The sequence below is a fragment of the Sciurus carolinensis genome, chromosome 4, assembly GCF_902686445.1.
Source record: "Sciurus carolinensis chromosome 4, mSciCar1.2, whole genome shotgun sequence".
Lineage (NCBI taxonomy): Eukaryota > Metazoa > Chordata > Mammalia > Rodentia > Sciuridae > Sciurus > Sciurus carolinensis.
In genome coordinates, this window is record NC_062216.1 from 113,065,218 (window position 1) to 113,093,150 (window position 27,933).

The 27,933-nt window shown below is 39.4% G+C and overlaps 1 protein-coding gene and 2 non-coding genes across 3 annotated transcripts; 1 reads left to right on the plus strand and 2 right to left on the minus strand.

The window, feature by feature from the left end:
- On the plus strand, positions 1–27,933 carry Eif4b (eukaryotic translation initiation factor 4B). Its single transcript, XM_047548782.1, is given in 16 exon segments — positions 1–147; positions 7,992–8,129; positions 9,743–9,951; positions 10,394–10,510; positions 13,188–13,242; positions 13,849–13,983; positions 18,711–18,848; positions 18,987–19,160; positions 20,805–20,980; positions 20,982–21,034; positions 22,360–22,457; positions 23,061–23,274; positions 24,080–24,135; positions 24,899–25,004; positions 25,291–25,363; positions 25,858–27,933. Coding segments are annotated over 16 exon segments (1,836 nt in total). The 5' UTR covers positions 1–134; the 3' UTR covers positions 25,939–27,933.
- On the minus strand, positions 16,768–16,842 carry Trnat-ugu (transfer RNA threonine (anticodon UGU)). Its single transcript has one exon. It is a non-coding gene; the product is annotated as a tRNA-Thr (tRNA).
- On the minus strand, positions 20,357–20,460 carry LOC124984149 (small nucleolar RNA U13). The gene has a single exon (XR_007108608.1). It is a non-coding gene; the product is annotated as a small nucleolar RNA U13 (small nucleolar RNA).

The following is a 27,933-nucleotide window of genomic DNA, read 5'->3' on the forward strand; positions in this document are numbered from 1 at the left end:
GGCGCCCCGCCTCCTGTCTCCGGTCCTCACCTCCCCGCCCCCTCCCAGTTTCGCGTCTCCTAGCCCGACGCGCCCGCTATAAATCACGTGATTGCCTCATCCGGGTCCTTTGCGTTCTCTCTCCCTCTCCCAACATGGCGGCCTCAGGTGAGTGAGCGGCCGAGCGCGGCCAAGGACTGGGCTCTGAAACCACTCTCCGGGCCTGATCCACTCATTCCTGGAGTCGGGGAGTGGGTGGCAACCGGCTCCCTTCGGGCTTGGGGACTGCGGCAGGCTGGCAGCGTGGCTGTGTTAGGTTATCGCCCCGGGATGTTTGGGGGGAGGGGAAAGTGTCCGTCCCCTCCCCCCCTCACACCCTTTTCACCCCGTCTGCGCGAGGTTGGAGTAGGCAGTAATGGTGGACTCTGAGTTGAATTGAAGGAGGGAGCGCTGAAAGAATCTGGGGGAGGCACGAGGCCGCTCATAGTCATGAAGTACTATGCCCGCGTGAAGGCGTGGAGGAAGGAAGAAGGCGGTTGGCGCGCGGACGTGTGCACATTAGACTAGGTCTCCGAGGCGCGAGGCCGTTGCGGACGGGAGTGGGGGCAGGGGAATGGGGGGGCAGTTAGAACGCTAGCGCGAGTCGGTGGAGGGGCGGAGGAGGGCAGTAGTGCGCGTGCGCGGTAGGAGAGCCAGGGGGTAGTGGAGTCGGCGCGCCTTAGAAGCATGCGCTGGAGTCCAGATGGGGAGCTTTTACTCGTCGGTGTTGGGCTGTTTATGTCCCTCCGGTTATACAGTGTGTCTTCCCATACTTCACGGGGACTAGTGTTAGGTTTGGAGGTTGGCGCTACTGAGGTTCGACGTGGGGAATTCAGTGTGCTGTGCCCACGTGTTGGAGAAGAGGAAGCCGGAGTGGGCACTTAGATTTCCCTCTAGTCTTTTCTTGCTTCATTCCATCAGTACATTTTTACTGAGAGCAAACTATATGCCAGGCACAGTTCTTAAGTTTTGGAAGATAAAGTGGTGGGCAAGAACAGATCCTCTTCTTATGGTACTTCCATTTGACTGAATTTTGGCAGTTTCATTGTAGGGCTCAGCTCTTGTTTTCTTTTTTCCTTAACTCAAACTTCTAAGAGGTGCTATTAAAATAATACTTGATGTTTTCTTTCTTTTCTTTTTTTTAAAAAGACTTCTTTGGCGAGGGGAGTATCACTATTGTGCAAGTTTACTTGCATTTGTAATGAACTTAAAAGAACAGCAGTGGGCCTTATAACATGCTGTGACATTAATTTTAGTTTTAGGAATATAGTTTTCTTTTCCCTGGTCTGACTCTCGTTCTGCAAAATATGTTTTAAGTTGTCTTTAGACACAAGTTTCTCAACCAGGAATTTACCTTCTCTATTATTACTGGGGAATTAAGAATTATGGTAGCCTTTAAAAAAGGTGACTGATTTGATTGCATTTGAGCAAAACAGCTTTGGTGTAGTACTCTGTTTCTTGTCTCATTTGATTGTCTTGTGAGGGAATGGTATCTCCCAGCTGAGGAAAGTGAAAGATTTGTTCAAGGTTGCACTGTTTGCAGGTGGCTGAGCAAGATCAAAATCTTAGGCTCCTTACTCCTCCTCTCCAACTTGGAAGTATGAAGTTGTCATCCTCAGTTTTAATTGCTGCCCCAAAACATCATCTGAAGTTTACTGAAAATGTATTTTAAGTTAATTATGTACTTGTTTGGCCTAGATTTGCCACCTTGACAGTTAAGTATCAGTTTAGTGAAAAATCTGTATTCCCCTTCTCCATAGTGTCTGTGAAGTATTTAGAGGTGAAAAATATAGTGATTTGTGTCCTTAGTTTTATCCTGTTAGCGAAATCCAGACTGGTTAGAGATTTGTTCATTAATGTCCCTTCTTGTTCTTATCTACACCTTGGAAACTCTTAACTCCTTTAATTCTGCTCAGTAAATCTTTTTAGCTTGCACTTGAGACTAAGCACAAGGTTACATTTTAGTGAGATTTGTAGTTTATCAAATTTCTTTACCCTATCTTAGTCTTTTCCTATGGCATTGACTTTGTTGAGTTACCAATATTCCCAGAAGTTGGAAATGGGTTTTTATTTTCTCTCCGGAGATACATAACACAATGTCATAGGTCTTTTTCGTTTTCTTGTTTTTGTTCATGGTACTGGGGGGTTGAACCCAGGGCTTCTGCAGTCTTAGACAAGTGCTCTACCATTGGACTGTATCCCCATTTCTTATTTTATTTTGAGATAGGATCTTGCTAAGTTGCCCAGGTCAGCCTCTAACTTTCTTTTTAGCAGTACAAGTTTCCAGTGTAAACCTATTACTGACTTTCGGTAACTGAAAGTATCTAAGAATGACTATTGATTGAGAATAGTTTAAATTCCTAGGAACCTGACACATTGAGCTTGGGCTTTTAATTTCTTAGTAGACCTCTTTAAAAGAATGCTCCTTTAAAATGTGAGATTCTGGGGCTGGGGATATAGCTCAGTTGGTAGAGTTCCTGCGTCGCATGCACAAGGCCCTGGGTTCAATCCCCAGCACCACAAAAAAAAAAAAAGTGAGATTTTAGTCGGGCACAGCTGCACACCCTTGTAATCCCAGCTACTATCACAAGTTCTAGACAAACGTGTGCACCTTAGTGATACCCTGTCTCAAGATGAAATAAAAAGGGATGGGGATGTAACTTGGCAGTAAAGTTCCCCTGGGTTGAGGGTGTTTTCGGTCTTAAATTTTCTTTTCTTTTTTTGTACCTGGGATTGAACCCAGAGGCATTTAACCATTGAGTCACATCCTCAGCCCTTTTTTTATTTTGAGACCCTCTCTTAAGTTGCTTGGGCCTCACTAAATTATTGAAGCTGGCCTTGACTTTCCATCCTCCTGCCTCAGCCTCCCAAATTATAGGTGTGTGCCACCATGCCCAGCTTTCTTTTTTCTTTCAGTACTGTAGATGAATTCAGAGACGTTCTACCACTGAGCTACATATATCCCCAGCCCCTTTTGTTTTCTTTGAGACAGGGTCTCAGCCTCCTGGTTTACTAGGATTACATGTGTGCTCCATGCGACTGGCTCCTTAAATTTTCATTGTCACTGTTTTAGTCAGGTTAAAGCCTGACTAAAACACCTGCTGAGTCCCAGTTTCTTCATCTGTAAAGTGGACAGTTTATCTCCTCTCCCCTTATCAATAAGGAATCAAATATGTTTGATAATAGGATAACATTTAAAATTGTAAACAATGTATGTAAACTGTTAGGCCTTTCGTTTGCATAACTCTTCAGAATTCTTTGTTGTATGATTTTATGGGGAGAAGATGGTTAGAGATTGTTTTCATGTTATAGTGTTGGCCTTCCTAGTTAAAAAAAAAATGGTTTCAAGGGTTGCCATTATGTTTTTCACAAGTCAGATCCCATCCTTTACCATGTATTTGTTACTCTGAGAATAGGATACTTAGGTTCAGAAAGTCAAGACTAAAATTCCTTATGAAAGTTGAAATACAAATACAGTACTATCAGTTAAAGTAAAACAGTGTTCCTAAGATATGTCAGTGGAAAAAAGGGATACACATACTCACTTTAATGACAACTCCGGGGTATAATTCACAAGTCATATGTGAGTTTTGCTTTTTGTTTTTTTAAAGGCAACACAAGTGCTTATTTATGAGTACACACTCCCAAGTAGTTTCTTATGTTTATGAGATTTATAAGAGATATTGCTAAAATCCTAATAATAGGGAAATGTACAAAGCAAGAATCTTAACTTGTAATTTTTATAGCTCTTAAGTGTCCCTGGAGGGGCAAGAAAAAGGCAATATGGTACTCCTTATTATGTGAAGATGAAGAAATTGGACACAGAGGTCGTAGAACTAAACATGGGAGATGGAACTTATTAGTACTGGTTTAGTCTTTACTCTCTACTCTGCTAAGATATATAGTGCAGTAAAAGTGAGGCCTCTCAGCATGATAGTATGTCATTTGAAACTTTTATGGCTGAGCTTTAAACAGTATAATTAGTTTAATTCTGAGCGCTCTATTATTTGGGTAGATTTATTCAATGATGTTGCTTAAGGAAGCATTTGGTAATTGTTAAAGTACTTAATTTTGGAGAAATTGATGGCGCTCATTTTAATAACAGCTTCATTCAGATATTTATACACTGTAAAACATTTTATTTATCAATTGATTTATTTATTTTTGGTACATGGGTGGTACCCACGGGTACTTTACCTCTTAGGGCCTTGCTAAATTGCTGAGGGTGTCCTGAAACTTGTGATCCTCTTGCCTCAGCCTCCCTAGTTGCTAGGATTACAGGCGTACATGACCCCACACAGCTAAAATCTATCCTTTTAAAGTGTACAGTTTGATGGCATTTTCTGTCTAATTTGAAAATGTTTTCATTACCCTAAAAGCAAACTTTACCCATTAGCAGTCATTTCCCCCCTACCCAACCACTATCGTGCTACTGGGGATTGAACCCAAGGGTGCTCTACACTGAGTTCTATTCCCCAGCCTTTTTATTTTGTGGCAGGGTCTTACTAAGTTTCCCAGGCTGGCCTTAAACTTGAAATTCTCCTGCCTCAGTTTCCCAAGTTGGTATTACAGGCATGCACCACCACTCCTGACAAAAATTACATGTAATTTTAGGTCTTACCCCTTACAGGGTTTTAACCTTTCTGAAACTAAGTAATCTAAGAGAGTAAGAAAATGTCACCAAAACTTGTACAGGAGTGTTCATAGCAGCACTATTTATAAGGATGTAATACCATTTGTACCAATGTTCAGAGTAGGTAAATCCAAGCAAAAAGTAGAATAGGGGTTGAAAGCTAAATGCGATGAATCACACACTTGAGACCAGCCTCAACAATTTAGTGAGAGCCTGTCTCAAAATTAAGAAATAAAAGAACCTGGTGGTGTAGCCCAGTGGAGCCCCTGGGTTCGATCCCCAGTACCACCACCTAAAAAGTAATTTTTGATGAAACTTCATCTGAATGTTGAGAGCTATACACATTTTCTATCCTAGAGAAGAGATAGTCATGCAGAAATAGGGTTGCCTTTTACAAATAAGTTGTAAGTTTTATTGCGTACAGTATTTTAAGGTGTTATTTGTTTGGAAATACAGAACTAGCGGCCAGTCTAGATTTTTATCATTCCCAAAATATGTACTTGATTTGAGGGCAGATAAAAGAATTGGATGAATTCAGTCATTGTAGCAAAGGATCGATATACCTGGAGCATTAACAATACTTAGAATGCAGAAGAGAACACTGATGGAATCCTAAACATGTGTGAACCTAGGTATTAAATCTGTTTATATTGTGACCGAGTCAGTGTTGCTACTAAATGTAAGTAAGTTAGAGCTCTTAAAAAGGAATTTTAGCCTATCTTGAAGACTCATCCTACAGTAATTTCTCAACTGGAGGGAGTGAGAAGTGACAGGGAAGGGCAGATGTGCTATTTTTAAAAACTTTGAAATTAACAGTGGTTTTTAATATATTTAGTCATGCTAGTTTATTTCGAAATATCAAATAACATTAAATAAGAGTGTGAGGGCTGGGGTTGTGGCTCAGTGGTAGAGCGCTTGCCTGGCATGTATGAGGCACTGGGTTTGATTCTGAGCATCACATATAAATAAATTCACAAAATAAAGGCTCATTTTATATATATTATATATACTTTTTTTTTTAATTGTGAGACTTTTGTCTGTCAAGAGCGTGTTAACAGTTGAGAAACTCTGCTGGGTCTGTAGCTCAGTGGCAGCACTCTTGCCTACTGTGTGTGAGGCACTGGGTTTGATCCTTAGCACCACATTACAAATAAATGAATAAAACAAAGACATTCTGTCCATCTACAACTACAAAAAAAAAAATTGTAAGAGTTGAGAAACTGAGCTACAAAACTGTTTTAAGCCAAGTCAGACCAAAGGGCAGGTTAATTCTAGATTATGCTGTTTTGCTATGAGATACATAATACAGAACAAGGAGAAAGGGGGTGTGTCTTACTCGTATTCTTAACTTGTCTTTATGTTGAACTTGACCTCATTAATGTACTGACCTCCAGTTCTGTTTTAGTCTCCTGATTGTGGAACAGGTTAATAACTGGATATTAGGCAATGATACTAGATTAAGCCATATGAGGTAAGGGTATCTGGCAGGCATCATACTAATCCCAGACAATTTTTGCTTTTCAAAAAATTTATTTATTGATGCATTATATAATTGTACAAAATGGTGGGATTTGTTGTTACATATTTGTACATGCACAATATAACAATATTGGCCAATATCAGATAATGGTTTTTTAATTAAAGGATATGAAAAGGACTCAAATAAGCCCATGTACTCTTAAGTATTTTACCTTATGTCTTATTCACATTAGTTTATTAAATTTTTTCTAGATCTTTCCTTAAGAGCTGCACCAGAATCAGTGTGATAAGACCCAACTACTGCGTAACAATTTTCTTTTGAAGTTGTAGAATAGAATAGCTGTGGTCTGGTTGATCATAAAGGATACTTTGGAACCCGATTAATCTTAGTTTTGGAGCCAGGTTAATGATAAATCATGTGAGAAATATGGAAGCTTCACATTTTATGGCCTTTTATATTATTGCAGCCAGGTTGATTTGATTTGCACTTTGAGATCATAATACTTCACAGTCTTATATACAGAACGCTGTGTGTAACATTCATTGCAAACAGGTCACTTTTTTTTTTTTTTTTTAATAAACTGGCGTTTGAACTTTAAAAGACAGATACCAAGTGAGAGAGTACCTTCAGTTAAGCAAGTGGTGTGTTAAGTTACAGGTACCTATAGTCTTCTTGGTTGAAAATAAGACAAGAATTGGATTATGGAGAAAGAATTCATGATGATAAAAGCAATGAAGCCGGTCTTTGTTAGAACAAAGCCACTTGCTTTTTTTTTCAATCATGTAGTGACTGATGTTAGACCAGTTCTAGAATTTCACTTGGTCCCTTCTGTCCTTCTGAATTAGCTGTTGATTGTGCCATCTCAGAGTTCTGAGGATAGAGAGCCAGGGTCAGTCCACTAAATGGAGCCATTTGGAGATAACTGTATTTTTTGTAACCACAAAATTTAAATGTGTTGCTTGTTAGGGTTTTATATTTTTCTTTTAATGTCATATCTCATCTTAAGGAAAGATAAATTTATTTTCTAGAGGGCAGAGAGGTTTAGTGTATAAGTTTTAAATATTTAGACACTTGCAGATAACACTGAGTGCATCATTTTACTCTGGTTATGATAACCTGTCGTTAAATTAATAATAAGCTGCTTTGAGGCTAGGATACCTATGGTACAGTTGGAAAAGCCTTGGGTTTAATAGGATAAAAACATGAGCTTTAACTATAGCTCTGCCATCTACTCTTACTTTAGGCTAGTCATTTAACCTCTCTGAGACTTACTTTTCTTCTCTATAAATTGGTAATTAGGATTCCTCCCTTACATAGTTATTTTACAGGTATCCCAACAGTACTCAAAAGTGCCATACAAGCTGTGTTAGGGGTAAGGATTTTGTCTTGTTTATCTTTGTATCCAAACTACAATAAATGTAACCTGTTCTAAGTAGAAGTAGTTGCTACACTTAAAAATCTCAAGTGAAATTGAGGGTGTAGCTCAGCAATAGAGCACTTGCTTAGCATGTGGTAAGAACCAGTTCTATTCCAGCACCACACACAATCTCAAATGGTAATTGAGCAAATGTAACAGAAAGTAAAAGGTTCCCCCTACCCCAGTCATAAAGGGGAATGTTGGACAGCCTTCCCTTTTCCATGCATAAATGTGTATTTACACATAATATTTATCCTGCAGAGTTTTTCACTTAACTGTCGAATTCTTCTGTTAGGCTTTCTACATACTTATATCTGCACAGTATTTCTTCACGTTTCGTAATCCAATCCTTTGAACTTCATTGTTTTCTTTATCAATATATTTAAACTCTGTAAATAACCTGAGTAGTCATGCACAGTCTTTTTCTTGCCTTTTTAAAACAGCGAAAAAGAAGAATAAGAAGGGGAAGACTATCTCCCTAACAGACTTTCTGGCTGAGGATGGGGGGACTGGTGGAGGAAGCACCTATGTCCCCAAACCAGTCAGCTGGGCTGATGAAACAGACGACCTGGAAGGAGATGGTAATTTTTTTCTTTGTTGTCATGCTTGGAATTTTTTTATCTTCTAAACAAAGTGTTCTATAACAGTTTGCATCATTTGTAATGTGAAAGGCTCTTACTTTGAAGAACCTGAAATCTTAATTACATAGTCTTCAGTTTAATATCACTTTGTGGCAGGAAATGTAGGGGTCATGGACAATCAGGAGACCTTTTTCAGAGCTCTGGCTCTGGCATTGACAAACTTTTTTTCAAGTTTTAAGACCCAGTTGTTTTCCTTAAAAGTAAAGAATAGGTCGGGAGGTAGTTAACTGGGTATTGAACTGTATTCTACCTTTTTATTTTAGTTTTTATTTTCTTTCGAGACAGTCTTGCCTAGTTTCCCAGCCTAGCCTCAAACTTGCAGTCATCTTTCCTCAGCTCCCATGTAGCTGGGATTAAGGTTGTATGCCACCACACCCAGTTAGATTATCTTCCTTTCAGATCTAAAATTTTATGGTGTCCTCAAAAAGTGATGTTGCAGTGCAATCTATAAGCTTTGTATACCCGGAACTGAAGAACACTTAGTTCTAGAAGTTACTAGAATGAATTTAAGATGAAAGTGGTCTGAGGGAAAGGAATAGGAATAGTAGCTATGGTGGGGAAATACAGAAGAATCATTGGTCTGTCATTTCGTCAAGTTCTGCCTTCAGGGAGTAACCAGGAACAACATAGGAAGAGGTTTTTGTGATGCTGGGAATCAAAACCCAGGACCTTGTGCATATTAGGTAAGCACTCTACCACTAAGCTGCACCCTCAGCCTCTCACCATTTTTTCCTAAAATTCTTTACTGCAGACCAAAAGAACATTTTTTCCTTTTGTGCTCTATTTTCATAGTAAAAATAGGAAATTTCCCATAGGTTGTACATTCCCTGTGTGTTGGTATTTGAATTAAATTTTATGGACAGGACTGTAAGGAAGGTTCTGTACTGTTCATGACCTTGGACAAATTACTGTCTGATATTAGAGATTCAGTTTAGGTAGAATGAGGAATAACCTCACAGGATTGTTAAAAAGCTAAGATGGTATATAATGAATATAAAGTACTTGATACATAGTAATGTGCCTTCAATAATGTTTGATGTAAGAAATAAATACCATATTCTATTAACAAATGTCAGACCTTTAAAGGCCTGTGAGATACTCAGAAACAAAACCCAGATACTAAGTACTGTTTTTGTACTTTTACATTTTGATACTAACATTTCAAAAACTTAAAAGTACTTTCATTACTGCTGGGCACAGTGGCACAGGCCTGTAATCCCAGCAGGTAGGGAAGCTGAGGCAGGAAGATCATGAGTTCAAAGCCAGCCTCAACAAAAGTGAGGCACTAAGCAACTCAGTGAGACCCTATTTCTAAATAAAATACAAAATGGGGCTGGGGATGTGGCTCTGTGGTTAAGCGCTCCTGGGTTTAATTCCCAGTACCAGGAAAAAAAAAAAAAATAGTATTTTCATTACCAAGTCCCCACCTCCTTTAGGCTGTTTATTTTGATTCAGTATTTTTAATACTTAACCACTTAGCATGGATCCTCTTGTTCTAGGATGGTCGTAAGGGAGTTTTCCTCTAATTTCCTTTATTGGCTCTTCTATCCTAGTTTCAACCACTTGGCATAGTAATGATGATGATGTGTACAGGGCACCTCCAATTGACCGTTCCATCCTTCCCACTGCTCCACGGGCTGCTCGGGAACCCAATATTGACCGGAGCCGACTTCCCAAATCGCCACCCTACACTGCTTTTCTAGGGAACCTGCCCTATGATGTGACAGAAGACTCCATTAAGGAATTCTTTAGAGGATTAAATGTAAGTATAAACACTTTAGATTGTCCAAAGTAACAGCAGGAGTGTGAGAGTTGTCAGTAGTGGTTAAATACAAGTGGACTGAAAGAGATGCAGATTTGAATTTACACTCTTATTTCACCATCCATGCATGTCCTTAAGCAAATTACTGTCTGAAACTAGATGTTGAAGGCAGTGACTAAAATTAACTTTGGAAGGACAGTTGCTCTTAATAAAACCACAAAAGATTATAAAAATATTGCAGAAAGCAAAGTTAGAAATAAAAGGAATACACTGAAAACATGTTGGGTGTTGTTTCTTTGAGGAAGGGAAGTTTTTTCTATTGGCCTACACTAGATTTCCTACTGGCAAGAGATCCAGGTTCTTGTGTATTCTTCAGAGAAATTCATTGCATGTATAATGATGCTTATGTGATCCCTAAAAAACTTCTCTTTTATTTATACAGATCAGTGCCGTACGTTTACCACGGGAACCCAGCAATCCAGAGAGGTTGAAAGGTTTTGGCTATGCTGAGTTTGAGGACCTGGATTCCCTGCTCAGTGCCCTGAGTCTCAATGAAGAGGTAAAGAAATTAAGGGGACGGGGGAGGGTTTGAGGTGGGAGCTCACAAATCTCTTATTTGTCAAACAGGTTTGTTTGCTTTTGTTTTTATTTGCAGTATTGGGGTTGAACTCAGGGCCTCTACCACAGAGCTACACCCTCAGTCCCTTTTTAAAAAAATTTGAGACAGGGTCTAACCAGGTTGCCCGGACCAACCTCAAATTTCCCATCTTCCTGCCTCAGCCTGCAAAGTAAAATCCCTTGGATTAAGAGTACAGGTCCAGATAAAACTGATACTTTTTAGTTTGGATGAGCAGCTGTTTCAGAGGTTCCCATAATATCCCCAAAGAAGAGCCTACATTATTTAACAAAGTATCATTTAACATTCAGCATCTAGCAAGTCACACTTAAGCAAATACAATGATTCAAATAATTCAGGGAAACACTTAAATGTAAAACTGGCAGAAACCCAACACATTAAGTGCCCATTAAAATGGGGTCCTGGCTCAGTGGTAGAACATTTGCCTAGCATGTATGAGGCACCGGGTTTGATTCTCAGCACTGCGTATAAATAAATTAATTAATTAAAGGTCCTTTGACAACTAGAAAAAAATATATTTTTAAAAAATCTACATTGATTCACTCTGCTTTGCTTCACATCTTATAACTTAATCTTTTCAAAATCATCTGACTTGATAGAGGCAAACAAAAAATCAAGTTAACCGGCTTAGTGTTAAAAGGCATTATTTTAGGGGGCTGGGGCTGTAGCTCAGTGGTAGAGCCCTTGCCTTGCCTGTGTGAGGCACTGGGTTTGATCCTCAATACCACATAAAAATAAATTTAAAAAATAAAGGTATTGTGTCCATTTATAACTTTAAAAAGTACTTTTAAAAAGGTAGACATTATCTCAGGTGTGAGGTTGCAACTCAGTGGTAGAGCACTAGCACACATAAGGCCCTGGTTTTGATTTCCCCAGCAACACACACACACACACAGTGCTATCTTTTTTTTTTTTTTTTTTTTTTTTTTTTTTTTTTTGCGGTGCTGGGGATCAAACCCAGGGCCTTGTGCTTGTAAGGCGAGCACTCTACCGACTGAGCTATCTCCCCAGCCCACTATCTCATTTTTAAGAGTATTGTAGTGGTGGTTTTTGGTAATTTAAGAGGACTTGGAAACATTTCTTACTGAGATGTTCTTTGTAATATGTGTTTCTAGAAATGTTTTATAGAAAGACAGTCAACATTAAGTCCTTACACTTTGCTGCTTTTTTTTTATACTGGGGATTGAACCTATCTTTACCGCTGAGCTACAGTCCCAGCCCTTTTTTAAATTCTATGACAGAGCCAAGCACAGTGGCGCACACCTGTAACCCCAGCGGCTCAGAAGGCTGAGACAGGAGAATCTTGAGTTCAAAGCCAGCCTCAGCAACTTAGGCCCTGAGCAACTAGCCATCCTCCTGTCTCATCCTCCCATATTGCTGGGATTACAGTTGTGCACTACTGCACTCAACATTCCTTCTTATTAACATAGTTAAATAAATGTTTTCCTACCAGAGACACAAGAAGTTTATACTTAGGAAGGTGGGAAAATGTTTTTTTTATTCTCTTTTGACTACAGAAACAAAGAAACCCTTCATTATTTCTTAGAAAGGTTCCCGTTCCATAATTCTGTCATTCAGACCTGACATTTGACAATTCTTCTTGGATCATTTTCAGATTTCATTAACATTACCTGTCTTTAACTCTGTTCAGTCTAGATGAGAAAAATACCAGCTGGTATGGTGGTGTACACCTAAAGTTCCAGCAACTCTGGATGCTGAGGCAAGAGGGTAGAAAATTTGAGGCCAGCCAGGGCCACTAAGCAAGACCCTGTCTCAAAATAAAAAATGCAGTGGACTGGGAGTAATAGCCCAGTGGTAAAGCATCCTAGGTTCAATTCCTAGTACCACAAAATAAAAAGAATATCATGTAGTTGTTACTATCTAAGGTTGGCTGAATTAACTTTAAAGTATTACCATGGTTCAGACTTAGGAGTTACTTTGTTATTTAGGGATTTTATCATGGTGGCATTTTATGTAATGTGGGATGTTGAAAGTCATTGTTGTCCTTCATCTATAACTTCTATGAAATGAGGAAAAATCAGCAGAGAATTAATTGGGCTCAAAGCAGTTAAGTAATGATGTGGGGGGGATATTATAGGGCATCCCTGGAGGAACTGATTAATCCAAAGGTAATATTGAGTTAAATAATCCAAGATCATAACACATTTTATGCAGTTTTGCTGGTCCACAGTAGGACTGTGCAAATGTTTGAACAAATGATTGCTTTGACACCATATATGCCTTTTATTTAGCTAAATGGGAATTATTTCTGGTTCATTATGTTTCATAGATTGCCTTGAATAGTTAAAAAGTTGGTTCTGTTCTGTAACATTTGGCTTTGTAAAAGTAGTAAGTTAATTGGCCTAATACTCATTTAAAACCAAATTAAATTTGTGAGTTTTAAGAGGTTATTTCAGTTTTCAAGTCTTTATAAAAGGCTTCTTTAGCCAACAAATTAGGAGTGTTGGCTAGATTACAGTGTTTTTCCTTTATCTTCCTCCCCCCAGTGCTTTTGCTATGCCCAGACATTCAAGGTCACTCCAATGGGATTTGTGCATAATGGGGCAAAAGGTTCGTTAATATGGTTCTATGCTCTCAGTCTCTAGGTAACAGGAGAATTCGAGTGGATGTTGCTGATCAAGCACAGGATAAAGGTAAGAAAACTGGTAGAACTTTGCTGTTTGGTAGTGGTCCTAGAATGACAAAATAAAATAGAAATTGTGGTGAGCCTATCTGAATCTAGAGTAACAGTTCTCATTAATTTTGTTCCACAGGGGATTTGTACTATGTTTGAGGGCATTTTGGGTTGTTAAAACTGAAGGGAGTGCTGCTAGTATGTAGTAAGTAGAATCTAGGGATTAACCTACGTTAGGACAGCCCTTCCACATCCAGGAATTATTCAACCCAAAATGTTAGTAGTGTTGAAATTGAGACGCCCTGACAGATCTAAATGGACATTAAATCTGTAAAAAATAGATTAGCTATCTAGCAGTATATTGGGCACAAGAGGAACCTCATTCATGTATGTTTCAGGGACTCCTGTACTACACAGAATATGAGAGAGAGATGCATTCAACTGGTAGGAATAATGTGAGGAAAAGAATAATCTGGTTACGTTTCAAAGTATTCTTACAGGGGCAACTTTGTGATGACAGTGTGATATAAAAGAGGGATTATTACAATGGTGTTTGCTGTGTGAGAAACAGTGGGAAAGTCTTAATGAGGTATCTTGTGGATTTTTGTTTTACTCTTATCTATAGATAGGGATGATCGTTCCTTTGGCCGAGATAGAAATCGGGATTCTGACAAAACAGACACAGACTGGAGGGCCCGTCCTGCCACAGACAGCTTTGACGACTATCCACCTAGAAGAGGTGATGACAGCTTTGGAGACAGTAAGTTTGTTTTTATGAAGTTAGTTTTTTTCCTGTATTCTTGGAATCTGTGTGGTGATAGGACAGTGTATTTTTGTACAAGATTACATTAACAGATAGAATAATGTAGTAGATGTAGTTGTGGCTTTTGATTGTTTGTTTTTAAGAGACAGGGTCTCCCTGTGTTGCCCAAGCTGGCCTCAAGTTATCCTCCTGCCTCAGCCTCCCTATTACCTGGGACCACAGGCACATGCCATCATGCCCAGCTTAGAAAAAACATTTTATAATGTCCAAAAGACTTGGTAGATGCAAAAGGAGAATTTGACTTTCATATTTTAAAACCTTACTAAAAAAAGGACAAATGGGACAGACATTTCTCTTTGGGGATGATTTGTTTATGAATAAACACAACAGGTAAACTAGTTGAGTCAAGTAAGAGTTTAGCAAGGTTGCTATGTAAAGAACTTCTCTACAAGCATCAACTGCATTAACTACATACATAAATTAAAATGTCATTTTACATAAACCACCTAAATCTAGACTAAAACCATTATGGGGATGATTATATAAGCTCATTAAAATACATGGAAAAAGTCTGAATATTGTTAATAATGTTTGGAAAGTAATGAAATCCTTTATCTAATATACTATAACAATTAGGATAAAATTTAAGACCTGTTATCCCAAGGGAGGAAATCACATATGTATAAAAATATGAAAATAATAGTGTTAGTAATACATTGTAAAATTATAAAAATACACCTGATAGACCAAGTGCAGTGGTACACACCTATAATCCCACCAGCTTGGGAGGCTGAGGCAGGAGGATCATGAGTTCAAAGCCAGCCTCAGCAAAAGTAAGGCAATAAGCAACTCAGTGAGACTGTCTCTAAATAAAATACTAAATAGGGCTGGAGATGTGGCAGAGGGGATTTTGGTTTTATAGGGTACAATGATGTAATCATTGGAAGCTGTGTCTGTGCAGCTTTGACCGTCAGGGGTAGTTGAACAGGTTAAAATCTTAATATAGGAGAGTAGTTGTAAAAAGGTTGAAACTCATTATTGTCTGGGAAAATAAGAGCCCATATCCAAGGGATGAGTACTCAAATCTTGTCCATGGGGGAAGGTCAAGGCTTAGGACCCAGCATTCAGTATCTGTCCCTTCCCCCGCCAGGGCACATTGTTATCAGGAAAGAATGCTCTAGGAGAGGTTTAATGTTTGGCCAATTTTCTCCTCCCAAGCTATGCTGTCCCTCTGTTTTTCTTGGGGAACTGTCTTATAGGAATATTATTTTCCATAACCCTTCATATGGTAATGTAACTGCCCTCATGATCATAGACGGGAGTTAGGGATACTACTAAATCTATAGTATATTACCTTTTTTTGTACTAGGGATTGAACCCCGGGTGCTTTACAACTAAGCTACATATAGCCAGTCCTTTTTTATTTTTTAAGACATGGTCTTGCTAAGTCATTGAGGCTGCCCTCAAACTTGTGATCCTCCTTCCTTAGCCTTCCAGGTGACTGAGATTATAGACATGTGTCCTGCTAAGGTATTTAAAAAAGAAGAAGAAATATAAAATATTTATATCCACTGAACCTAACATGGGATGGAATCATATTTGTTATAATTGCTTTTTTTTAATGTTTGAAATATTTTAAATAAAAAGAAACATGAAGAACAGACATTTAGGTTTTGCAAGACACTTGGTGAACTCTATCAAATGAGATTGGGGTCACAATAATAGGTACCTCCTATTAGAGGAGAGTTTTCCTTAATGTGTTGAAGAAGGAGGAACAAAAGTGGCAGAGGTCAAAAGGAAGGCTAAATCTACAACTTTATAATCTGACTTTACCATGTGATATATATAACCCAACAAAACCTTGGGGAGAACTACACTTCTCTTCAGCATTTATGCAAGAGATTCTGTTGTTAATAGGAAGAAATGGCTCTTGAAAGAAAAAGCAGATGGACCAAGGGTCCTGTTTTGAGTCAAGGAACATGACTATTTTCTCACCTGACACCTTAAGGGAATTTAGAACAAGCTGGATGGATAATAATAGAGTGAGTATGCTGTTGTTATTCAAAACTGCCCCAAAGTCAGCCTTTAGTTAACAGGAGTTAGAGGTCCCAGACAACACCCATAGGGCAGAAGCTCCTATCTAATACATTAGGCCAGAAAAAAGACAATGTAAGGGAAAGGTATTATTACACTCAATATTACTACAAAATCTCAACAGCATACTGATGTGCTTCTTTTTTTTTTTTTTTTTTTTTGCAAGAGAGTACTAGAGATTGGACCAGGGGCACTTAACCACTGAGCCACATTCCCAGCCCTTTTTTATTTTGAGACAGGGTCTTGCCAAGTTGCTTAGGACCTCACTTAATTGCTGAGGCTGGCCTCAAACTCATGATCATCCTGCTTTAGCCTCCCAAACTACTGGAATTTGCACACCCATGTAATGTGCTTCATTTCTTAACTTTGGGTCTGGTTTTTTCTCAGAAAATGCAAGCTTATTGTAATTTTGTATTATCTAAATAATAAATCAAGTACTTAGTTCATCAATCTCTCCAGAAATTAAAAATAGATTTCAAAACGAAGCACATGGTTGGTTTTGAACTTGTGTACTATTTTAGATTCTCATTCTGTGCACAATTATTTTGTTAACATTAGCTTTCCTTCGATTTTATTTTATTTATTAATATGTGGTGCTGAGTAACCCAGGGCCTCACATATCAGGCAAGCGCTCAACCACTGAGCCACACCTCCTTTAATTTTTTATTTTTTTTTATTTTTTTTTTTTGGGGGGGTGCTGGGGTTCGAACCCAGGGCCTTGTGCTTACAAGGCAAGCACTCTACCAACTGAGCTATCTCCCCAGCCCCTTAATTTTGTAATAAGATTTAAAATACCAGGGACTCTTATGTCTGGTCACATAAAAATAGCGATGTAGTTTCCAGAAAGAAATCATTATTTTTAAAAGGCAGTGATGAGCTGAGTGCAATTGTGCATGCCTGTAATCCCAGCAGCTCAGAAGGCTGAGGCAGGAGGATCTCAAGTTCAAAGCCAGCCTCAGCAACAGCAAGGTGCTAAGCAACTCAGTGAGACCCTGCCTCTAAATAAAATACAAAATAGGGCTGAGGATGTGGCTCAATGGTTAAGCACCCCTGGGTTCAATCCCCAGTAACTGCACCCCACCCCACCCCCAAGAGAAAAGGCAGTAGTGACAAGAGACCTGTTTCACCGGCACAAATAAATTGTTGACCCTCAGAATATTTTTATGAGTTTATATTTAGAGATTAAGATTTGTCATTAAAATGTTGGTTTCTGGTTTATCTTAGAAAATTGGAAGAACTGACAGCAGACAACTGGAGCAAACTATTCCTTTTTTTAATTGTAGATGGACACAATACATTTATTTTCTTTATTTTTATGTGGTAATGAGGAACAAACCCAGGGCTTCACACGTGCCAGGCAAGCACTCTGCCACTGAGCCACAACCCCAGCCCCCTGAACTACTATGACTTCTATTTCCCTGTCTGCCACTAGATCTACTACATTATATATTATACAGATTTCTGGGCTAGGGTGTGTGGCTTAATGATAGAGAGCTTGCTTGTATGCATGAGACCCTGGGTTCTATCCCAACACCTCAAATATAGGAGACTAACATTTCTGGTTTGGGGGGCTTCTGATACTAATAAGCATGTGTATGCATGTATATAAAGTACATTTAGTAAGTGATTGTTTTAATAGATGCTTTAGTTGGAGTCCTATTATTTATTTCATATACAGCTTGTGTGCTTCACAGTTTTATTGCCATAAACAGTATTGCAGTGAATATCCTTGTATGTACATCTTTGTTATAAGTTAGTTTTTCTAAATTCTTAGAAATTGTTTTAAACAGTGATCAGCAGTGCAGGAACTAACTTATGCCCCTAAACTTTACCAACCCCATATGTTTAATCTTTGCCATTTTGGTTGTAGAAAATGATACCCTCCTAGTTTCCATTAAAAGATCATTTTTTAAGTTATATGTCACACTTTTTTTTTTTTTAACTATTGTTTGCCTTTCGGATTTATGGTTTGTGTGTTTTCCCATGTTAGACTTTTTAAACCAGTCTTTGACTGGATCTTTGGTGTTAAGCATGGAAAGTTCCAACTATATTTTGCTAATGATTGTGCTTACTCCCCTTACCCCTTCACCCCTCCCTCCTCGACACGGTCTCAAACTTGTAATCTCCTAGCCTTAGCCTCCCAAGTACGTGGTATTTCAGGTGTGCATCATTACACCTGACTGCGATTACTTCTTGTGGGGGCGGGGTTTAAACCTAAACCTTTTTAAGTTTTTGGAAATTTTTTTTTTTTAAGGAATGAGACTTTTCTAATTTTTATTTTTAGTTGTGGATGGACCTTTATTTAATTAACTAATTTATCTATATGTGGTGCTGAGATTCGAACTCAGTGCCTCACACATGCCAGGCAAGTGTTCTACCACTGAACCACAACCCCAGCCCTTGGAAATTTATTATGGAATATATAGGAATTTTTACATGTTCCCTCCTCCAAATTGTTGACCTAGCAAAATTAAGAAAAATCATGAATTCTTATTCTTTGTAAATAATGATTTATCTTTATAAACATTGAGATAGCAGTGAATAAGAACTCATGATTCAGTGTATTACTGTTTCTTTTTACAGTGTGAAAGAAAAAAGGAATGGTGTTAACTATCTCTTTTTTCCTCTAGAGTATCGAGATCGCTATGATTCAGACCGATATCGGGATGGGTATCGAGATGGATATCGTGATGGCCCACGCCGGGACATGGATCGATATGGGGGCCGGGATCGCTACGATGACCGAGGCAGCAGAGACTATGATAGGGGTAATTATAATATAGTTTAGTTAAAGTTTTGTTTCAAGAATTCGTTCTTGTTTTCATTTGGGGGTTTTGGGTTTTTTGTTTGATTTTTGCCTTTTTCCCCCTCTGTACGATGATGACAATTTGTGATGTTATTTTCAGGCTATGATTCCAGGATAGGCAGTGGCAGAAGAGCATTTGGTAGTGGGTACCGAAGGGATGATGACTACAGAGGAGGTGGGGACCGGTATGAAGACCGGTATGACAGACGGGACGATCGGTCATGGAGCTCCAGAGATGATTACTCTCGGGATGATTATAGGCGTGATGATAGAGGTAAACATTTTCTTTTGCTTTTGGACACTGGGAAATTTGCAGTTTAAATTTGTACCCACTTCCAGTTTTGAAACATAATTTATGCATTGCTACAGAGCTTAGAAAGACTGTTGGATAAAGATGCCGTGATGGAAATAAAGTCTAATTCTTTTCATCGTATATGCTTTGCATATATTTTTTTTTTTTTTTTTGTTAAAATATATTGGAAAAGAAAACGTGTTAGACTTCTTTTTTATCCCCCCTTTTCTTTTTGATGGTGGTGGTACTGAGGATTGAACCCGGGAGCACTCAGCCACTGTGCTATGCTACATCCCTAGCTGTTTTATTTTTTAAATTGCCCAGGCTGGCCTCAAACTTGACCTTCTACCTCAGCCTGAATTGCTGGGATTATAAGTTTGTGCCACTGTGCCCAGCTTTGTCATGTTGTGATACTATTTTACAAATTACACTTAAAATCAATGGTGTTAAACTCATTTCTCAAAGGAAAGAAATCAAATATTAAGTATGGTCTAATTGTTGATAACTGGCACAGTGAGGTTAAAAAACGATGCTGGGTGTGATGAGCCATGCCTGTAATCCCGGCTGAATAGAAGGATCAAAGATTGAAAGCCAGCCTCAGCAACTTAGCAAGGCCCTGTCTCAAAATAAAAAATAAACTGGGGATGTGGCTCAGTAGTTAAGCACCCCTGGGTTTGATCCTTCATGTAGAAAGAGAAAAAGTTTTGCTAACTATAGTTCCTTGTGCCACAACAATTGATGTTCACTAATTAGAATTAAGTATTCTAAAATGACCCTAATATACTATATTATAAATCCTAATTTTTTAACTTTTTATATTAAAACTGAACTTTGCCCAAGGCTTTAATATCCACTATTTTTTCCAATTCCATTCAGTGTTTCTGGGCAGCACTTTACCACTGCACTACTCCCCAGCCCTTTTATTTTGAGACAGGGTCTCACTAAATTGCCAGGTTGGCCTCAGAATCCTTCTGCCTCATTCTCCCAAGCAACTGAGACTACCAGTATGCACCATTATGCGTGGCTTTATCTTTAGAGTATTCTGATACCAAGGATGAAATCTACTTCCCTCAGAGTTCGTATTATAGTTAAGAGTCTTCCTTAAGCTCTTCTTCTACCTATCGAAAGACACCCATCTTCCACAGCTCATCCTCCTCCCAGCACCTCTGTTCTCTTCATGTCAGACGGGTAATGTGCCAATGTTATAGCAAGGCTTAGAGAGAGGTATATCTCACACAGCAGCATGAACACCCAATCATTACACTTATGAACCACAAAGGACCACAACCCATTCTTAAAATCAAGATAATTTTGTCCAGTAGTTTATTGTGGCTGAACATTTCTTCCTGGGTAAAAGTAAACAAGATGAAATGGTTAATTTATAGCTTATATTTGTATCTTTGGGGGGCCTTTCCTGCAGTCTCTGTCATAATGGTAGAGGAAAGAGTAATGGAACTTGATATTTAAGTTGCCCATTTTCTGATCTCCCATTCTCTGCTGGGTTGGCTGGGCCACTAACCTGAATCCCATGTAGCATTTCATAAGAGCTATGTCTGGGAATCTGGCTTGCAGTCATTAGCTTCTGATGATTTGGAAAACTATTACTTAGAGTTTCATTTAACTTAGGTCCCCCCCAAAGACCCAAACTGAATCTAAAGCCTCGGAGTACTCCTAAGGAAGATGATTCCTCTGCTAGCACCTCCCAGTCCAGTCGAGCAGCTTCCATCTTTGGAGGGGCAAAACCTGTTGACACAGCTGCTAGAGAAAGAGAAGTAGAAGAACGGCTACAGAAGGAGCAGGAGAAAATTACAGCGCCAGTTGGATGAGCCAAAACTAGAGCGGCGGCCTAGGGAGAGGTGAGGTTTGTTTTTTGGTTTTGGTATCGAGGGGCCTTACGCATGCTAGGCAAGCACTCTACCATTGAACTGCAACCCCAGCCCCAATGAGGTATTCTGTAGTTACAGATTTTCCATTCGTATTTTTAGTGCTGCTTAATGGGGGCATTTGGGAAATTTGTGTTCTTTTGGTGGTCACTGATAAGCATTTAGTGGGCTCTGGGATGTTAGGCAATCTGGAGTGTATGGAACACTTTAATACCATACAGAGTACCCCATTCCTCATAATTTTAGAAAGGCCTTTGCTATACCTGCCACAATGTAAATTGGTGGCACTTTAATACAAAAGTGAGCAAATTATGGTCTGTGTCTGTTTTTATAGATGAGTATTAGTCCTCCAAGAAAAAAAATGCCAGTTCTTTTATTTATTGAATAAAACCCCACTGTGGTACAATAAGTCGAATCCAAAAAATTTCATTAGCTATAGAGATGATGTTACGAAATTAATAAAAATTACATTTACCTCTTTTTCAAGTTATTGGAGTTGGCATAGAAAGTGTTTTCTCTTGGTTAAGTGTGGGCTTGGAATTCATTTGCATTAATTTTGGTGTGTCTTTACTTAGAGTTTTATTATAAGTATTATTTCAGGATAGTAAAAAAAATCATTACACACACCTATAATCCCAGCAGCTCGAGAGGCTGAGGCAGGAGGATCACAAGTTCAAAGCCAGTCTCAGCAACAGCAAGGTGCTAAGCAACACAGTGAGACCCTGTCTCTAAATAGACTGGGGATGTGACTCAGTGGTTGAATGCCCGTGAGTTCAATCCCTGGTACACCCCAACTCCGCAAAAAAAAAAAAAAAAAGAAAGAAAGAAAGAAAGAAATCATTATAACAGGTATTTATTTAAAGAGTGGCATTCTATGTAGTAGTGCAGAACCCTATAATATAGTTTTTTGTTTTTTTAATGTATATATTTCTTAGTTGTAGGTGGACACAATGCCTTTATTTTATTTTTATGTGGTGCCGAGAATTGAACCCAGGGCCTCATGCATGCTAGATGGGCACTCTACTGCTGAGCCACAACCCCAAGCCCATATAATATAGTCTTGAAAAGCAAGGCCCTATTATGAATGGCTTGTAGGATTGTGTTAATAAAAGATGATGATGTTGGAGGTGACGGAGGATTTTCATAACCTTATAGTTTGAAGAGAAGATACACACATGCACCTATAGAAGAAGCAAGTCTGATAAAATAATTGCTGGTTCTTGGGAGTTAGCACAGCTCCAGATGAGCCTTCATTGAGCTGGACACAACGTATTTCTTGTTAAATGTCTTTCGTGCAGACACCCAAGCTGGCGAAGTGAAGAAACTCAGGAACGGGAACGGTCAAGGACAGGAAGTGAATCATCACAGACTGGAACCTCAGCCACATCTGGCAGAAGTAAGTCAGACCAGGGTGGGTATCACCTTATTGCTGTTTTCAGTGAACTGTTCATAACCAAAGTATGCAGAGACTTTTCTTTATTAAATTCAGTCAAATTCCTAATTTCGTGGACTGATCTGGTACTAGGAATTGAACCCAGGGGCACTTTACCACTGAATCTATATCCCTAGTTGTTGTTGGTGGTGGTGGTGGTGGTGGTGGTTGTTGTTTAAGGTAGGGTCTCACTAAGTTGCTGAGGCTGGCCTTGAACTTGGGATACTCCTGCCTACCAGATGCTGGTATTACAGTCATGTACCACCAAACCCAGCAGATAGCTATTTGTGAAGATATATACAATCATTATTTTTCCTATTCTCTGCATCAGTAAAGCATTTTTCTCAAAATTACATATGAGAGCCTTAGTTTAGGGATAATTCCATTCATTAGCAGCCAAAACAGGATCATTCATTTAAGAATGATGATGGAAAGCATTAAATATCGATGTGTGGACCATTTTCTACCCTGTTGTGATCTTGGTAGACGCTAGGACAATAAGTCAGTGTGTCTTTTTTGTTTCTCGCTCTCTTTCATAAGTTGACCTTCCCACTCTTGACTTCACAGATGCACGAAGGAGAGAGAGTGAGAAATCTCTAGAAAATGAAACACTCAATAAGGAGGAAGACTGTCACTCTCCAACTTCTAAGCCTCCCAAACCTGATCAGCCTCTAAAGGTAATGCCAGCCCCTCCACCAAAGGAGAATGCGTGGGTGAAGCGAAGTTCTAACCCTCCTGCTCGATCTCAGAGCTCAGACACAGAGCAGCAATCCCCCACAAGGTGAGTCAGCTTGAAGCAGCAGCTGGTTAGCCTTAAATAATAAATGTAATACAACAATGGAAAATGCCCTTTGGACATTGGCCTCACGGAGTGTATAAGTTATGTTGTCGTGGTTCTGAGTTCAGATTCATAGGTGTATTGGAGCTGGCTCGTAAAAGCCAGTTGTTCCATTTTCTGAACTTTTATTGTGGGGCTGGATATCAGGGATTGAACTCAGGGGCACTCCACCACTGAGCCACATCCTCAGCCCTGTTTTTGTATTTCATTTAGAAACAGGGTCTGACTGAGTTGCCTAGCACCTCGCTTTTGCTAAGGCTGGCTTTGAACTCATGATCCTCCTGCTTCAGACTCCCAAGTGCTGGGATTACAGGTGTGCACCACTGCACCAGGCCCATTTTCTGAACTTTTGATAGCCGATTATCACTCCACTGGCTTGAAATCAGTCATGATGGAGTATTTATGCCACATAAATCTGCAAACACTTACATGAATCAGTCGTTTCCCTGCCACATATTGGCAGTATGACCATGGGAGGTCACTTTACTAAAGTCTTAGATCTTTGTCTTTCCTCTTTTGTAAAAAAGGATACTACTACTAACCTGTACAATTGTGATAATTCTAAAATACATAGCAGTTAATAAACATTATTGCTTTCATTGTTTTTTCTGTATTTTAATAGTCTGTAACGTTAAAGATGGGACTTCTTGTTTTCTGTAAAGCTTACCGCATGTGCAGAGTAATTGTAAGTTTCTTATGTGTTCTTTTCCTGAAACAAGGGATGATTGTAATCATGTTTTCCTTCTAGTGGTGCCGGGAAAGTAGCTCCAGGTCAGCCATCTGAGGAAGGACCGGCAAGGAAAGGTAAGACCATACCTAGGGTAATGTTTTCATCTACATACCTAAATGAAAATACACCCAGGATAAACGCCCAGTCCAAAAAATCCAAGAAACTTGGATCAGTGCCACTTGCTTTCCCAAAAGCTTTGTGTTGGATTGTCTACCTTTTCCTGCCGGTAGAGGGCAGGAGTGGTCTCTTCAGAGAAAGGGTTTGAAGCCCTACCCTTTTCTGGTAAAACCTTTCTTTGGAAGGAAATTAACATATTTATAGCATAGTAAGTCCAGATTGGAAATGTCACCATCAGCAAGGTCAAAGTTACTATAGAACATCATGGTCCTTGTTTCCAGATTGCTTTTTCAAATGGTATAACCCTATAGTGGGGCTTTTTTTTCTTTTTTTTCCCCCTTCCCGTATTGGGGGTTGATTTCAGGGGTTCTTTGCCACTGAACTCAACCCTTTTTATTTTATTTTTTTTATTTTGAGACAGGGTCTCACTAAATTGTCTAGGGTGACCTTGAACTTAGGATCCTCTTTCCTCAGTGTTTCAAGTGGTTGGGATTATAGGTATGCATCATCGTCCCAGCCAGTGGGTCTTGTTTGGTTTAGGTGTGTATGTGTCATAAAAGTGACATAGGAAGAAGAGCTTTAGGGGAAAAGACTGGCTTGGGGTTAGGTTTGATTTCCCTCATTGTATGTGGGCACAGTTTTTTTTCTACTTGAGGGTAACCTCAGACAGGAAGAGTAGTTATTTCACTTGTCTTTGTTTTTGCATTTCTGCTCAAGCAGAAGAAAATAAAATAGATGGAATGAGTGTCCCAAAAGGCCAAACTGGGAACTCCAGCCGTGGTCCAGGAGATGGAGGGAACAAAGATCACTGGAAGGAGTCAGATAGGTATGCATGTTTTCTTTCTCATCGTCGGCAATTTTTTGATCTGGTTTTAGATAACATGGGTCTTTGTAATTAAGTTCTTGGTTGTCCAAGCACTACCAGATCTCTCATTGCAAACAAGCCAAAGTCATCACAAAATAAAAAGTTACATTCAGAGCACGCGATGTCCATATAGCATGAACTGTTAACAGATGTACCTGCTCTTTGAGTCAAAACTACATTCTTGCTTGTGTGTGTTGGGGGAGTCCCCTCCAAAGATGCAATTTTATAAAAGCTTACATCTCTGTAGGAAAGAGGGCAAAAAAGATCAAGACTCCAGATCTGCACCTGAGCCAAAGAAACCTGAGGAAAATCCAGCCTCCGTAAGTAACTAATGGCTTAACCTCAGCTTGTCAGCTTCCTTTGCCTATTGGCCTCCTTTGCATTTGGGACTGCAGAGTGGTTGGAGATAAGACATCATCCGTGTTGTTCAGACTAATGAAAGAAGTTGAGATAAGCTTTTTCCTCCTTGCCAAGCCTTCTACTCTCTCATGCCTCCTGCAAGGTAAAGTGGTTTATGACACGTGTGCCTCTGGCCCTCTTCCTGACAGCTCTGCTGGAAAATGCTGTGAGCGAGCAAGTGGGTGTAGTCTGGACTGTCATCCCATTTGCCAAAGTATTTGCATTCTCTCTTGGTGTCTTTTTTTTTATTTATTTTTTATTTATTTATTTTTTTTTTTTGCGGTGCTGGGGGTCGAACCCAGGGCGTTGTGCTTGCGAGGCACTCTGCCAACTGAGCTATCTCCCCAGCCCCTGTCTTGGTTTTCGATGTGGGAATCTAAGACCTTGGTTATCTTGTCGCTCTCGTCTGTTGCAGAAGTTCAGTTCTGCAAGCAAGTATGCTGCGCTCTCTGTGGATGGTGAAGATGAAAATGAGGGAGAAGACTACACTGAATAGACCTCTGCGTCCTGTGCTTTCTCCTAGTCTCTCCACCCTGGAACGTTCAAGAGCAAATCAAACCTCTATCCAGACAAGACAAATAAAACTCACCATCTCCTGGAGACCTTTCTTAACTTTTTTTTAAAAAATGAAATGAAATTCTTTTGCATGCTGCTGCAGCCTTTAAAGTATTGAAGTTACCGGAGAATCGCCAATGTAGCCAGAGAGACAGAAACTACAGCTTTTTAATGGAAAAGTTGTGGTGTGTTCTTACGATACCATGCAGTTGCCTGTGTGATTAGTGCCTAGGGGGCCTCCATTTAGAAGAAATGGTAATGACAGTGGTAAAATGTCTGGATCGGTTGGGCAGTAGGGGAGGTATAAGGAAGTGTGAGATTTCTACCTTTTAATTCTTAATCTATTGTGGCATATATGAATTCTCAAACATTATCTGAATAAATTTTCCATCCTTGGAAAGGTAGATTTAGTCTCTCAAATTGTTTAGTCTCCAGGAGGCTGCCAGCCCTTCCTCTTACTTTAATTCTGAGTTACTGGGGCCAGCCTAGGGGAAATTCCTTTATTTTTTTACCCCCCAGGGGGGTAGTTGGGATTGAGTCTACAGGCCACTAAAGAAGAGGACTGCTTGGGGACCAAAATAAATGGGGAAATCGTGGTTTGAAAAGAAGCTTTTGGGAGGTGATGGATTAGTTTGCACTGGGTAGTAGGTGTGACCTCCAGTAAACACTTTATTTCCTGGAGCAGGAAGCACTTAAGGGTCACGGGAATTCCCAGTCTTTTGTGTGTCCTGGTTTTGCCCTTTCTAAACTAAACTGCTATCCTTTTTTGAAAGTTCAAATGCATCCATATTCTGTTGAAACCTTGAAGCTTTAAAAAATTCACTCTTGTCATCTCATGTTCTTCACACTACTTTCACCTCCCAAAAAGCAATCCATTTAATTCACGGATCTGCTCTCTCAGGCATTTTACATCTCAGCCACTGGAAGCTGTGACATGGGGAATCACTGCTTTTCTCAAAACAAATCAGCTCCTTGATGTCTTTTGATTCTCATTCCTTCCCTCCATCCATGCCTGCTCCTGCTGCTTTGACCCCTCTTACAGATCAGAGTAGTCTAGAATTGATGGTCTTGGGTGGTGAATAAGGATGGGTAAACAGAGACAGTTAAATTGGAAGACTTTCTTATGACTTTGGGGGGGTTTTTACAAGTTTTCTTCTCCACTGAAATCCCACACCAGTGCTTGGATTTATAATGTGGCCTAGACCAATGTGGTTATTTTGCTTTTTGGAGTTTGTTTTTTTATCTTCCTATGAGAGAATAAATGATAATGGAAAGAACTATTTAACAAGGTCCTGGTTTCTCTTGCAACACAGTAGCTTAATTTGTCTGCTTTTATATGCACCTTTGTAGGAGTCAACTTGGTAGATGGAATTCTTCCCCCTCATGGGCAGTACTGCTATATTGCGGACAAATGACTCCTTGGTCTCTTGTTTGCAAGTCCTTCTGTCTTCAGTCTCAGTCTAAAGCCTGGCTAGCCCTGCAGAATGTTGGTCTGTGTGCTGCAGCAGTGGGCATAAGGAACCATTTACCCAGTGGGCAAAAGGCATGTCCAGGGAATTCACCTCCAGTAATTGTCAGGGTCGGCTAGTAACTAGAAGTGGGCTTTTAGAGAACCAAGATCAAACAGGGTTTTTAAACCATTGGTTGCAGATAATGGAAAGGTAGAGTTTGCCTTCTTCATGTCTACTCCCAAATAGTTAAATCCAAAAAAGTGCTGTTTTGTCCCCTACCCTACCCTACCCCCTGTTAAAATAGAAACAGGGGTTGACTTATATCCCACCCTGAATACATGTAAAATTTGTACAAAAATATCTTCTATGAAAATGATTTGTAATCTGTAGACTTACTACCTGGAAGATGTCTTGAGATGTAAAATCCCATCCTTTGGGTTGTGGGTTTTTTGTTTTCTCCAAATAAATCTGATCTTTAAAGTTCA